The 14,332-nt window shown below is 32.5% G+C and overlaps 1 protein-coding gene across 1 annotated transcript; it reads right to left on the bottom strand.

The window, feature by feature from the left end:
* Positions 1-953: 953 nt before the first annotated feature.
* Positions 954-13,263, bottom strand: LOC149503512 (uncharacterized). The gene is made up of 6 exons (XM_089728933.1): positions 12,494-13,263; positions 9,887-10,033; positions 8,308-9,600; positions 8,057-8,222; positions 7,776-7,974; positions 954-5,594 (listed from the first exon to the last, which is right to left on the bottom strand). The coding sequence occupies exons 1-6, from the start codon at positions 12,617-12,619 to the stop codon at positions 5,477-5,479; spliced, it is 2,049 nt and encodes a 682-aa protein (XP_089585059.1). The 5' UTR covers positions 12,620-13,263; the 3' UTR covers positions 954-5,476.
* Positions 13,264-14,332: the final 1,069 nt, after the last annotated feature.

Genomic DNA, 14,332 nt, shown 5'->3' with positions numbered 1-14,332 from the left:
GTGAAGAGGCAGTTAATATTTTTAAATATAGCGTGGTCTTATTTTATTGTTGTTTTAATATTAAATTATTATTGTCGATTTATAATTGCATAAGTTGATAAAAAATGCTATGCAATAGCTTTACCGCGGCAGTCTCAGAGTGCCACACGTTTTTTTTATAACACTATCATTTCATTTAGCTGTACTAACATGGCGAAGCGTAAATAATACTAATAAAACGTTTTAAAATATGTTTTTTTTTTAAATCAGGATCGACTTTTTTCCGTCCCATCATCGAAAGTGCCATTAGTACTATCATCTGTCTTCGTTTTCGGAAGCGGTCGTCTAACACCCAATATACTATATTAGATAAGCTGTATACTCGGTGTACTCGAAGACAACTTTACCGTGGTAAAGATTCTGGGGTATGAATGATCTACGAAAATACCTCTGACATTCAAAAACGATAAAAATACATAGTGTAATAAAAATGAAACCCGAGACATATATTTGTTTACTTATGGTTTTTTTTTTTATAACAACTAAGAGGCAAACGAGCAAGACGGGTCACCTGATGGTAAGTGATTCACCGCCGCCCACGGTAAGTTGTGAGCCTGCACGTCTCTGTACTAATGGCTCTATTTCTCATGCAAAGAAATAAATTGAAAAATCACCAAACGCGTCTAATTACGGCTCTGTTTTATTTGTATTGTCTAATAAACGATTAAGGCCGTGAGTTTGTCGGTGTAAAAAATAGCCGAAGGTAATCGTCGAACCAATATATGGTCATACCAATAATACATCTAAGATTCCTTTCTACAATATTAATTTATTTTACAATTAATATTCATATTAATTTAAAAAACTTACGTCGAATTTGCACAATTTCGTTGCACGAATTATGTGGATTGGCGTTATACCAATCCAATAACAATAATTATGTTCGTTGTTTTTTTTTCTGTTTCTTTCAAAACTTTCTTGTTTATTTAGATGTTAATGATTATTAACTCCACAAACTATTCCGTAATATACCTAATTTTGATGGTCAGTTTGTATGGTACGGGTTAGTCAATATTTTTATTTCCGTACGAAATTTCGACATTCCCAAAAAATTTGCATGTCTATTATATAGTAGAGACCATAAATCCTGGTGTGCGGGTTACTTAACAGCGTAAAATGTAATAAAAAATTGCATGATTGTGAATGATGATGATGAAATTGCATGATGATGCAAAAGATATTTTTGTATTGTATAAATTTCATAACATTTTTGTACATATTACAAAATGACTGGAATAAAATAATGTTAGATCGTATACTATTTATAGTGCACATAATATGCTAACTAACGCCAATAACGCTTTTCGTAGGTTGCTGATGATGTAATGATGTATGCAGTACGGCTTGCTTGTCGTGTTTGGCCCCAAATGACGTCACACATAAAAAAATTACGTTTGTGATGAATTTTGGGATTTGGTTTGAAACATGGGACACTTCCGATTATCGATTAGCAATTTTGCAACGCTACATAACATTCCACGGAATCGCCCGGATCGAATAGTAACATTTCTTGATTTTTTCTGTGTAACTCATAAAACCCCAATGTACGTACTGCTCCGTGTAACAGAATTATGAAAAAAACATTAAATATTTTTTTCTCAGTGTGGACTATGATTCGTTCAATCCAATACATAGATCTGCACACCGGCGCCAAATCATCTTATAATATAAGCACTTATCCACATGCACACTATGAGCAATACTGGATAGGTAGAGTTTTGCCAATTTCGTGGCCAAACTGTTTTGTTTTATACTTATCTGTCGTCAAAACACAATATTTTGCAATATATTCCTGTACTGCATTATTTTTTACTGGATCTTTTTTGTTATATCTTGAAAACAAACTTATTTTGATACTATATACTGCCCTCATGAATCGAATAAGGACTTCGTTAAATTCTTGTAGAGAAACAACAAACGTTTAAGTGCTTCGAGAATTCTATAACAACATTGACGTTACACCAAATTTCTTGTTAATATTTGGCAAGAATTTCATAATTTACTTATACAATTATATACACAAATTCATATGTACATTTTAACTAATTTACACGTTCATATATAAACTCACTTGGAACTTCACAACAAACAGTGGTGTTTTCGTTAATTGGTCCATTTAGACAATAATTGTAAAGAGAGCAGAATATAATTTAAACCGTTAAACATAGAATACTAAGTGCACTGCGTTCATTCTTATACGTAATACACGAATTTGTACTATTACGTCACATTACAAATTTAAGCATGAAAACTCAAACTACGGTACAACGCCGCTCATCCCATTTCACATTAGCACCAGGCTTGATGCATATTTAACAATATAAATATTTGAATCGCGCGAATATTTCCGTAGTCTTATTTATTACAACAATAGCAAGCTACAAAAAAAAAGCGTGCTATTATACTTCTAAAGTGTGAGCAAGCACGACAAATTCCTTTCTATACCACAAAATATTACTGTTAATCACATCATACTATACGTGTATACCTAATATTTCATGCAATGATCCTAATTATTAAATCGTTACAACAAATACAAAACGGTGATATGTTTTCATTTGTAATACCTTATAATATAGCCGTATAACGTATTTAAAGTTTTTAAAAATTCACGGTGGTAATAAAGGCATTGAAATACATAAATCGCCTACGTCGCATCGGTGTTCGTGTGGCTAGAAATAAATAAGAGTTGACATTATTAATCGATAAATAGTACTAATCACAACGTAATTAACTTACTTAATGTATATCTATTCCTACAATCTTTGGTGCGAAAAAATTAACTCATCTAACACAGGGCAAAGCTAATTTTCATTAGTTCCAATTTTAATATAGCGCATAGTGTGGTGACATTATTTTTACGAAAATCTCCCGTAATCAAACCGCACTTTAAGACATTTTTTTTAAAGTTTCCCAATTATCTTTCAATAATATTCAATTATTATGTCAAAATCATGAATAAATACTTAAGGTTAAATCAGTGATAGACGATTGCTTGTGTAAAATTTGAATTAAACGTCTCGCACGCCTAACCTATTTTCGAAGTAACACGACATGAAACTACCCTCACGACATTATTCAGTTCCCATTTGTATCACGTCTCGTGATCAAATCGATAACGTCGCCAGTAGTCATTCTCAATTCAATAATAATTATAAAGGCGAGGTCGTACATCTACTTAACCGTTATTTACGTTTACAATCAACCATTTAGACATATAAGTAAAAAGTTGTACTCAGATAAAGGCGACTACGGTACATGCACGGTGAATTCGTTTTACATCGACCTTCAATGATCAAATTCATATTAATTACAAACACATCAAATCCCTAAAAGCGACGTCATCACCGTGCAAAATTACCATTGTATGACTTACTAATTAAATCACATTCATTTAATTATTATTATTATTATTTTTCAAAAAAACTAGTACCTTCATATAAAAGTAGAGTTCAACGGTAAATAAATAATCAATTCAACAATATATATTTGTTTCTTTACAAGGCAGTCGTTGTAATATTGCTTACAATTTTTTGTTTAGCTATGATTATTTTCCAAAAGATTTGGTACTCTACCGTTTCGTAAATACCTTACTAGCTGGGCTTGCATCACACGCGTAGACTCCAGAGTTGTGACACGTTCAATGGGAAACGCGCATTCTCAATTCTCAGACAAAAAAATATCAATCCGACTTCCTAAGCTATGTTACGTGCTACATTCCTTCTTAATTTAACATCGCTTTCAGATATTTCATTTAACACGTCGAAAAGTGAAAGCCTATGCGGTTTAAGCGACATCTTTGCAACTGAGGTTACATCCTTGCAACAACTTTACAGGTGAGCCATTTAAAGTTTAAAATATAATAACAAAAAACTTTGTCAACTATTTGAATGGGATAAACTTAATTGAAGTTTGATTAGAAACATCGAATTGTTGATACAAATACGGATATCATCATCAGCCTATAGCAGTCCACTGCTGGACATAGGCCTCTCCAATTGTTCACCACTGTGCACGATACGGATATACGAACGAAAAAATAAAACGGATCTTTAATTACAAAGATAAATGTCGCGTATTAAGCGAAATGTCGCTTAAACCAAATAGCCTTTCACCATCCGGGGATATTCATATTGTAACAAGTAAGCATTTTCTTTCTCAAATATATGCTATAATAATAAGCAGTTTATTAAAAAATGTGAATTTTCGTCAAAAATATCGTAAATCAAAAACGGACCGATCATTGATTTATTACCACGTCTGATATTCAATTCATTTACATTTTGGTGACTTACCTTGTCACGAACTAAATTAATTTAATGTTAGCAAAATCAAATTTTTCGTAAAATTTCACGGAGTACCGCTCACATTACTCTGTATCTTGTAAACATCACAGCGAATGAAACTCTCATGAAATACTGTTGATTTAAAAAGCGACGAGTTCTCATTCTTATTACGAATACATCGAATCTAAATTCTCATATAAATCTTTCCAAAACAACGCACGTCACATTCACAACGATACCCAGATTTCCGGTGCCTTACAACGACTCGATTGCTTCTTTTGCAAGCTCATTCATAGAAGGTCTACGAGACGGAGGTTACATATTTAAACACTATACTTTAGCATCTTATTGTCGATGAATTTGATCTAAACGGATTCCTCGTGAAATTTTGCACAGACGATAATCCATTGATGCCGGTAAAAAACAATTTGACTCTGCTTTAGTATCATAAATACATAGGTGATTTATATTAATTGTCTCTTCTTATACGAATGTTGTCGTTCCGTAGAACTAGTAAGGTGCTTGTAAAAATATAATATTCAAGAATATTATTTGTTTTCAAAATTGACAGAACGATGTAGATTACGCTAAACACTAATATAACCGTCACATTTATCACTAACATTCAATAGAGTTTGGACCGCTACCCTCAAGAAGCTTCCTCGTTCATTACTTCGAAAGTTCAAAGACATTCTCTGAGAAAGTACATATTCATAAGCAAATCTTTTCACTGACCAAAGATTTATCATTTGGCGTATTTCAGACTAAGATACGGGTTTCTCGGTTTACTACCTACGATTTTAGACATTTATATCGTTTCAGATAATTTATACATAATTGTATTTAAATCTGATTTAAAGTGTTTATTCAATATTGCTTCCAACTACCTTAACTTTGTAGAATTGACAAAAGTTGCATTTTATTTTTTGAGTACAAAGCAGAAAAAATCGCGTTCGACGTAACAATAAAGTAAAAAAAATTACGATAAAAAAAAACTTTACAAAAAATAAATATCACTAACGTAAAATATTTTACAACTTTTAAGGTTGAGGTGATGTTGAAGCGCAACATAAAAATTAAATTCCATTATCGATCGTATCTAAATACATTTTCATACGATTTGGTTAACTTTAGTTTTTAATTTGATATATTTAAATGTCGGCCAGAAGCTCAGAGTAATAATGAGTGGCGCTCAAATAATCGACGAGGCGCCTTGGCAGTGGAAGGCTGCTAATAAGATCACGGCGTACGTACTTCAATATAACAAACCTGAAATAGGAAACGTACATTAGAATGGTGCTATAAAAAAATCACATAGCAAACCTATTATAAATTTGTGTAATCACTGGCGTGTAAGGGCATTGTCGTGGCGTGTAACCTCTTTGACAGGACATACAACCTACAACAACTGAACTTAAATTAAGACAGAGACTTGACAGGTGATTTGAAAAGAAACAAAAGAAGGAAATGGAACGAGGATGGACGTGATTGGCGGCAGGCAGTACTCTTAATGCCTTCCTATAAGACGTATGTACACGAATCAGACACGGAACGAACTGACCGTTCTCATATGTATATAAAATAGACGACAAATGAACGAATCGACCGTTCAGGCATACTGCGAGCCCGCCCTGTTCACATCTGCGTTTTTGTGGTACCACATTCGGAGTCGTCGTGAATTTAATGATAAAGCGCCCGATGCATCCCATTATACACATATTTTTTTTATCCAGCAAGCCAGTATCAAGAAAATTGTTTTCAACAATATGTTTGCGACCGACTTTCGTGATAAAAACATCGTGTATTAAAAATAAAGCTCGAAAATTCATAATATGCGTAGTTATTGAAAAAAGTTATCCCACGCGGGTAGGTTAGGCTACCGCTAAATCTACCACGAAGTGGTCGTTCTTTCCGGTTTGGCTGGGGCTAAGACTGGGACTAGGCACGGCGTCGTAGGACCACGTTACTGCTTCGATAGATAGTAATAAATAGATCAAGAACAATATGTTATTACTTTATTGAAATGAGATATTTTACAAAGACAGTGCGGACGCTAGATCTTTTCGTTACGTATTACAATTGCATATGTATGCGCTCGGTCAGTATCACGCACACTCGGTCGGAATCCCTGCCTCCTCCTATGTGCTTAGTGTGAGTTTATTAACTTCTCGATCGTGTAAAAGTATACTCAAATTTGTATTTGAAATTTAAGCATACTGAATTCAAGTAGATTATAACTGTGAAGCCGCATCAAAGAAATAATATAAATACTGTTACAATAAAAAATACAATTTCAATTGGAAAACTGTCATACTCATATAATAGGTATTTACTGTTTTCGTACTTTCGCATTGATTCTTATTAAATTTATTTCCAATATTAAAATGGAATGAGATAAACATGAAAACCGTTTTGCATTAAGCAGAGCATTTTTTAGCCTACTCATTCGCTTGGTATTAATCGATTTTGTAAAGAAAAGTTCACTGCTAGTGACAAAAAAAAAATTTGGCCGTCCTTGCCGTATCGTACTAAAGGCAATCAAAGCAGCGACAGAAAGAATCCCAAGAAATCGTGCCCTGCAACTAAATATTTTATCTAGAGGTAAATGTAGGTATATGGCACCCAGAACAGTAACAAAAACGACAAAAAATATGACTTAGTACTTGTAGCTTCAAAGAAATGAAGTATTCATTACTGTTAAGTAAAATTGAATTAAATAAATAATATTGGTAAAATGAAAACAACTTCTTAGGCAAGTAGTACGTAAAAGGAGCTAACAGTAAGACTTTATTTACTACTATGAGAATATTTTCTACTATTGATCAACGTCAATTCGATAAGTAGAACGGCCCAGTTTAAGCCTGTAAATGTCTCAATTAGTCTGTAGGATACAAAGTGAGGAATATCCGGCTTCAGTAATGGTTTGATGCATTAGTTATCAAAGAGCCACTAAGCTATATTTCATTAAAAAGTTTCCAGCTGTGATATATATACGATTCTTGAGTGGATGGTTACTTAAGAAACCATGTTCTCTTAAGTCCTCTTAAGAAACCATGATCGATTATCTTTCAGAAAATACTTAATACAGGATCATAAATCTGCATCCACACAAACGTGAATTGAAATGAGCGGCTTTTTATTCGAGCTGAAGACTGGCGATCGTCTCCATCTTAAGCCACTTGATTATGCTTTATAGTCTCTTTTAATTTTTTCTGAACGCCACGACCCTTTCAAGTCCCTAAATCACTTCTTAATATTAGCGAGTTCTCCCATAGCGAAAATGCAGGTTTCAATCGATAAAAATCATTTTGAATGAGCTTCATTATTAATACACAAAGTAATCCAGACCACAGTAATAAATGTTTCATATAAAGAAAACAATATTTATAATTAAACTAGTAAAGTAAGTAAATGAATAAACTCGTATTCTCTACTTTTTAGATTACCTACCTACACATATGTTGTAGGCTTTGTACTCGCTTGAATCTTGACACTGGGTAAAGAAGTTGCACACGAACTGGGCCAAGAACTGGTCTCAAGTTTAGGAAGAATAAATAGCGGCCACTGCGAGATGTTTCCACAGCATTTTCAATAAATTCGACTATCGTTTGTGCTTTAAACATTGTACAACCACCGAAGCAAAAATTACCTAAAACAGAACTTATTATTTTTATTTATCACAATAAATTATCTACAATATTTAAATAAATAATTCATCTAATTCATCTTACCCTGATCATGTTCAATTCTTACATGCCTAAGTCCATTTAATTTGAATGTTAAAGTAAAAATATAGTGATCATCACTACTATCACGTACTATGAATGAACCATCAGGTTCATTAGACAGTATTTTCTCAGCAGCTTCTACAGAAAGAGGACCCCAATACCAGCCATACTGAAATATTTAAAAGAATATTTTTAATCATGTGATTGTAAATTTTAATCTTATGAATTACACAATTTCATATTAAATTATTTACATCTTTCACTTTTTGAATGGATTTAGCAAAATCCATAATTGTTTCTTCATCATTAGTCGCTCTACGAGAAGCATGGGAGGTGTGTGGTGTTTGAGGCAGTGGAGGCAGTGCTCGACGGACAGCTGCTGGAGGTGATTCATCAATTTTTCCTTGTTTTCCAAGTCTTTCTACATCAGTCACATTATCAACGACTGGTTGCCTTCGCCAGCGAAATAAATTACAGAAACTCTGTTTTAAATTAATTGAAAGGATTCTGACTGTCGACATTTTCGGTTTCTGAGTTGGATTTGATGCATTTTTCTTAGTTGGTTTTTCAGTTTTGTCAACTTCAATATCTTTTGCTAAATTATCTTTTTGCTTTTTACTTTTCATGTTAGTCCCACAAGAATTTTTAGTTGATTTCCTCTGATTGTAGGGATCATTAGATTTGGATATTTCATTGCTGTCTTTGTGAAACATGTTAGAGTTTGCATCTTTGTTTACATGCTTTGCATGTACTCCAACACTGGTTATAACTGTATTATTTTTCCTGCTTACAATGTTCCTACATTCTGAATCACTGGAACTAGAATAAAGTGTGTGTAAATATTTTCTCATTTCACGCAGAGTTAGTTGGAGGGAGTCCGTGTCTGACTCCACAATGTTTCGTTTGTAAGAAGAGCTGGGCAAACTGTGTCTTTTAATTTTGATTTCTTTGTGTCTAACGGATTCCTTTGCTTTATGATGTTTTTCAATAGAAGCATGAGGGATGCTTGTATTTTGTGATATCACTCTGACTCGTCTCTTATTGCTTCTGTTTGTTTTCTTGCTTTTATGTTTTATATTTGACTGACCTGGACGAATCATATCGATTGGCACTGCGTAAATATCACTATCAAAAGGGACATTGTACATGTCTGTTATATCTGTAGTTGCAGTGGAAAGTGTATCATGTGATATTGCTTGCGTTATGAAGTTAGAGTCGTCAATTTGAAACTGAGTTACAAGTGAGTTATGACTACTCGATAAACGCGAGGAAACTGAGCTTCTAGATGAAGGGCGAGTTCCTCGGCATGGACTAAGATGCAGTAACCTAGGACTGGAAAATCTGTGGTTTAAGCACTGACGATGCTCATACATCATTTCTGGCTTTGATTTTTTAGAGCAAATTGGTGAAACATGTTTTATATTAGCAGTTACATCTAAATTTTGAGTTTTTAAATTCTTCGAGGAATTTTCAATGGATGCAGCAGGTTGCGACAGTATGTTGACAGTGGTGCATGTTTTTGCTTCAGCATTCTCTTCAGGATTATCCTAAAATCAAAAATCAAATACAAAGACATGATTCCTGTGAATGGTATCTATACTAATATTATAAAGAGGAAAGATTTGTTTGTTTCGAATAGGCTCCGAAACTACTGGACCGATTTGAAAAATTCTTTTACCGTTAGAAGCCGACATTGTCCCTGATGAACATAGGCTACTTTTTTTTTTTTTTTTTTTATTTTTTTTTTTCATGTGTGTTTTAATGTTTCCGAAGCGAAGCGAGGGCGGGTCGCTAGTTAATAATAATGCTATATTAACACATTAATCTGCTCACCTGAAACTCTGGAGGTGGTTCTATTGTTGTAAGAATTACTTTGCCAGGACCTTTTTTAACAGTGTTAAAAAAGTCACACATACGTTCTGATGTTTCTGTGGATTCACAAAGTGACAGAGATTTTTCATCAAAGTCACTTTCTTGCAGCTGTGTAAAAAGATAAAAATACATATCAGCTATATAACACCTCGCAGTTGTGCACATTATATTTCAAATAAAGGAGCTAGGAGCAAAATGAAAGAATTAAATTCGCTGAAGCTAAACAGAATGCTACAAAATTCAAATCATTAAGTCTCATAAAACATTGTGATCATGTGTGAAAATATGTTATTAATGAAAAATATTATGCATATTCAATCAGTTATTCTAATTGCCTGAATTACTAGAAGAAAAGCTTCCTCAGTTTTAATTTTTTGTTTCAAATTTTGGTTTCAGGTTTGAATTAGTTTTGCTACTAGTCAAATCAATATCTAGTCATTTCTACTGAACAAAATTTTGTCATTTTGCTATTATTATGATCTTATAGATATTTCTTGTAATTTTTTTATTTTAAACATCTGTTAATATGCCTACAGCCCATCTGGTCTTGAGTAGCTATTAGATTCTATAGACACCACAATGCAAATACCACCGCCCACCTTAAGACATAATGTCTAAATTGTATTTTATATAACTACTGTCCTTCGAACTGGAATACAGGACTGGTTTGCTACAAAAATAGGCAACTTGATGGTACCTACTTGGGTGGTTTATAATAAACCAAACACAAGTTGAGTGTTATGGACCATGCTTAGCATCAATAAAAACATAAGCTTATCTGCTTATCTACTACAATAATAAAACTAAAAATAATAATTCTAACATAAATAAAAAAGCCTTGAAAATGCAAATAAATAAACTAAGAATAATTCGCTTTGCATAGCCCTTGATGTAGTTAATCAGAGAATGGTCAGAAAACCTTGTGATGGGTGTCTGAAGGACATTATTGCTTTGTCTTGTGACTGTTGATTATTTGAATTTGATTATTAATTTTTTTTTAAATTTAGAAAGGTTGTTATAAGTAATTATTTTAGTAATTTACAATTTAATGGAAATAAAAATCTTGTATTTCAAAACTGATTATTCAAATTCATCTATCCCCCTATTAATTAACATGGTACCTGTTTTAAAAGATTTATAAATGAACTTTTGAAAATTTATAAATACTATGTGTATAAGGTTGCTTATTCACATATTGGATAGATATTGTTAAAAAAATTTTTGGGTCTCATTCATTTGCCAACACTGTTGACCACGATGTAGGACTTAGAAATATGTACCCTTAATATGTACATGTGCAATAGCAGAGTAGTTTTTGTGAAAAGAAGCAACAAAAGCTAGTGTTTATTGTTATGTGTGTGAGTTTATGCATTAGAACTGATAAAATAAGTTTTATAGTTTTTTTTTTGGACTCTTTATATGTAATTGCCGTCCGATGACAAAACAGTGATGTTGTAAGTAAAGTATCTCTCAGTGGCCGGTAACAGCACTTTAGTATCATTTACATTCTGTTGGTGTTTTGTTTAAGTAACAATAAGATACACAAATCAACAAAGAAATGTTTACCAAAGAAAAATAAGTAAATTATGTATAAAACAAACAAATTTTGTATTTATTTACATAATCTTCAATATTTCATGAAAGTAGGGGAATAGGCTTAGAACATATGAGCACTACCAAAGATTAGTAAAACTTAACAATTCATAACTTTTAATAATGTCAAGATCAAGAGACAAACCAAATTAGCAGTACCAATGAAGTGCATAAGCGGTGCGGTACCAACATCAAAAAAATTAGTTAGTTTTGACAAGAAGCTATCTTTAGTGTAAATAGGAGGATAAGTCTATGTCCATTGACAAACAACAAATTCCCTTCATTTATTCATAACTCTCTAATTTATAAAGCCTTATAAATTAACATTGCAATAGAGGAAAGTCTACAAGTCAACTAACTCAACAAATAAAAGGTAAGCTTGCATCCTAATCAATCAGCAGTCTGATTGATGAATCAAAATTATCAGACATGATTTACAAAACTATTAGTATTCTCAGTGTAGAAAACATGTAACATATCGATCTGAGCTCATAGCAAAGAAAAAAATATGGGAATGTACAGGCAAATAAGAATATTGTTTCATAAATGCATAGCAGGCAAAGCTTCCTTGATGGCTGATTTTACAAAAAAAGTGACACAAATGGTCATGCATAAATCTAACTAAACTACTATATTTAGAGTGACTCATTTAAGGGTTGATTAAATTCATACAGAAATACAAAAAAATATTGTACCAAGTTCTATGTAAATGTATCAAGTGCAAGTAATGATTCTAAATTAATATGCAGATCTTGTATTATTATATTACATTCTCATTACATATCTAGTAGGTACATTACTAAAAAGCTGTAAATAATAAATTACTATTTAAGCAGCTTGTTTCTACAATTTTCTTTTATGTAATTATTGATTTATAATTTAAGTTTCTATTTATTTCAATACGAAGAATAATTGTTAGATGAATTTTAACAGCACTGATGATAAATTTTACGTTTAATGAATAGCTTGGCTCACCTCAGAAGCAACGTAATGCCATCCGCTAGCTGAGTCGCTCGAAAACGAACCACTTGTAATCAGTAATCCACTGTCTTCACTTAAAGGAGGCGCTTCGGACTGTGTCGAGAACGGTGGTGACTCCATTATCGTAATGCAGTTTTCAATTCATTTGTTGTATGTAACATAGATGATGCAGAAAATCTCAAAAGCAAATGAAATATATCATTTTATTTTATTTTCTGCGCCCTTTTTGCACATCACTGTCTAATATTACATGTAGCTTAGGGTATTTTCTTATTACTTTAAATAGGTACATTACATAGGTACCGTACTACAAATCTCACCAAGTTCACACTTTCTGGCATTTCTGGATATATATTTTTTTAAGAGATTTTATGACCTGGTAACTAAGACCTTTAAGTCGTCTTATTTTACTTTATTTTCTTAATTTTATGAAAAATGATAATATCGAGTGAAATTAAATGAAGATGATTAATTTGAGACATTAATCAACTGGGATGAAATTTAATGAAATGAGATGATATGGGATGAAATATAATCGCAGTAAAATGGTGGTCATTTACTGAGATTTTTTCAGTGGACTTTTTGGAGGAACCCGAGAAGTTACGTTCAGCAGCTTTGTTTCATTTTCCCACATTTGTGCACTTTCACAGATATTAAACAGTTAATAAACCACCATTATTACACATTTAAACCTGAAGAAACACTAAATAGACAAAATAAAACAAATCACACAACTTCACTCCTCGCGTTCCCGCCAAAAAGTCGGCATTTCTGGATTCGACCACTTAATCATAGATTATACACAATTCTTGGTACTATAGGTACAGTACGACCGACGTAACTTGGCGAGTCTGAATATAGCCGCAGGTCAACTTTCGCGCATGTACACTTGTAAAAAAAAGTGTTATTAGCATTCATTTTTTTAAATCAAAATACGAATTAAAATTTCCATATACAGGGACCAAGTACAAATAAAATGAATATCAAAACACTATGAGAGAGAAAGCTATAAAAATAACGTAATAAATTAAAGAGAGGTAATAAAAAAATAATAAATTAAGACAGAAAGCGGTAAAAATAACGTAATTAAATTAATTCGAAAGTAAGCCCAACACTGCCTTCAGTTGCGATCCGCTGTACTGTGCGTTGCGATACACCAGATCGTTAGCAACTCTAAATAAAACTGTCAACATCTTTTACGCCTTCTTCTTTTTCTTTTTAAAAAAAAATCAAAAATTATGTTTGTCGGCCGTCGATTTAAAACACTATTATGCTTTGGTGGCATCTTTGTTAACGAATAGTATAAATGCCAAGGGACACTCAATACTAAAACAAATTTAAACACAAACAATCTTAAAACTAAACAAAAAACTGAGCACTAAACAAAACAGTATAATAATAACAAATCAATGAAAACTTTTGTAGCCGCCCGTACTCAAGACAGAGATAGCGACACGAACACGACACTAATGCTAGCGTGTGAGTAAGACACATTACCGCATACCGAGAATTACCGAATTTATACGATGTCAAGAAAAGGGATGTCCAATATGCGTGTTTGAGGATGTTGTTTAATCGATTTTTTTTCAAATTGATAAAAATTTATATAAAAATATATAATATTTATATTCCATTTTATAGGAGGTTTAAAATATTCACGAACAGTCCCTATTGTAGTAGTTGTTGATAAATAACTGATATTCAACTAAATCATGTCTTTCAACCAAGAAAATAAAGTGTTATTAGTTTTTTTTTTTATTAAAGATGAAGTCTCGTTTACTAACGACAACATTCAATATGTTTGTAAATCTCTTTCATTCATTATCTCATATA

Source organism: Bombyx mandarina, chromosome 01, assembly GCF_030267445.1.
Source record: "Bombyx mandarina strain Sakado chromosome 01, ASM3026744v2".
Lineage (NCBI taxonomy): Eukaryota > Metazoa > Arthropoda > Insecta > Lepidoptera > Bombycidae > Bombyx > Bombyx mandarina.
This window is presented reverse-complemented; position numbering and strand designations above follow the sequence as displayed.

Coding starts and splice junctions, on each gene's coding strand:
- LOC149503512 (XM_089728933.1), bottom strand. CDS start 12,619: ATGGAGTCACCACCGTTCTCGACACAGTCCGAAGCGCCTCCTTTAAGT. Junction 7,975..8,056: donor AAGAATTGAACATGATCAGG/GTAAGATGAATT, acceptor GTTCTGTTTTAG/GTAATTTTTGCTTCGGTGGT. Junction 5,595..7,775: donor AGCCTACAACATATGTGTAG/GTAGGTAATCTA, acceptor TTCCTATTTCAG/GTTTGTTATATTGAAGTACG.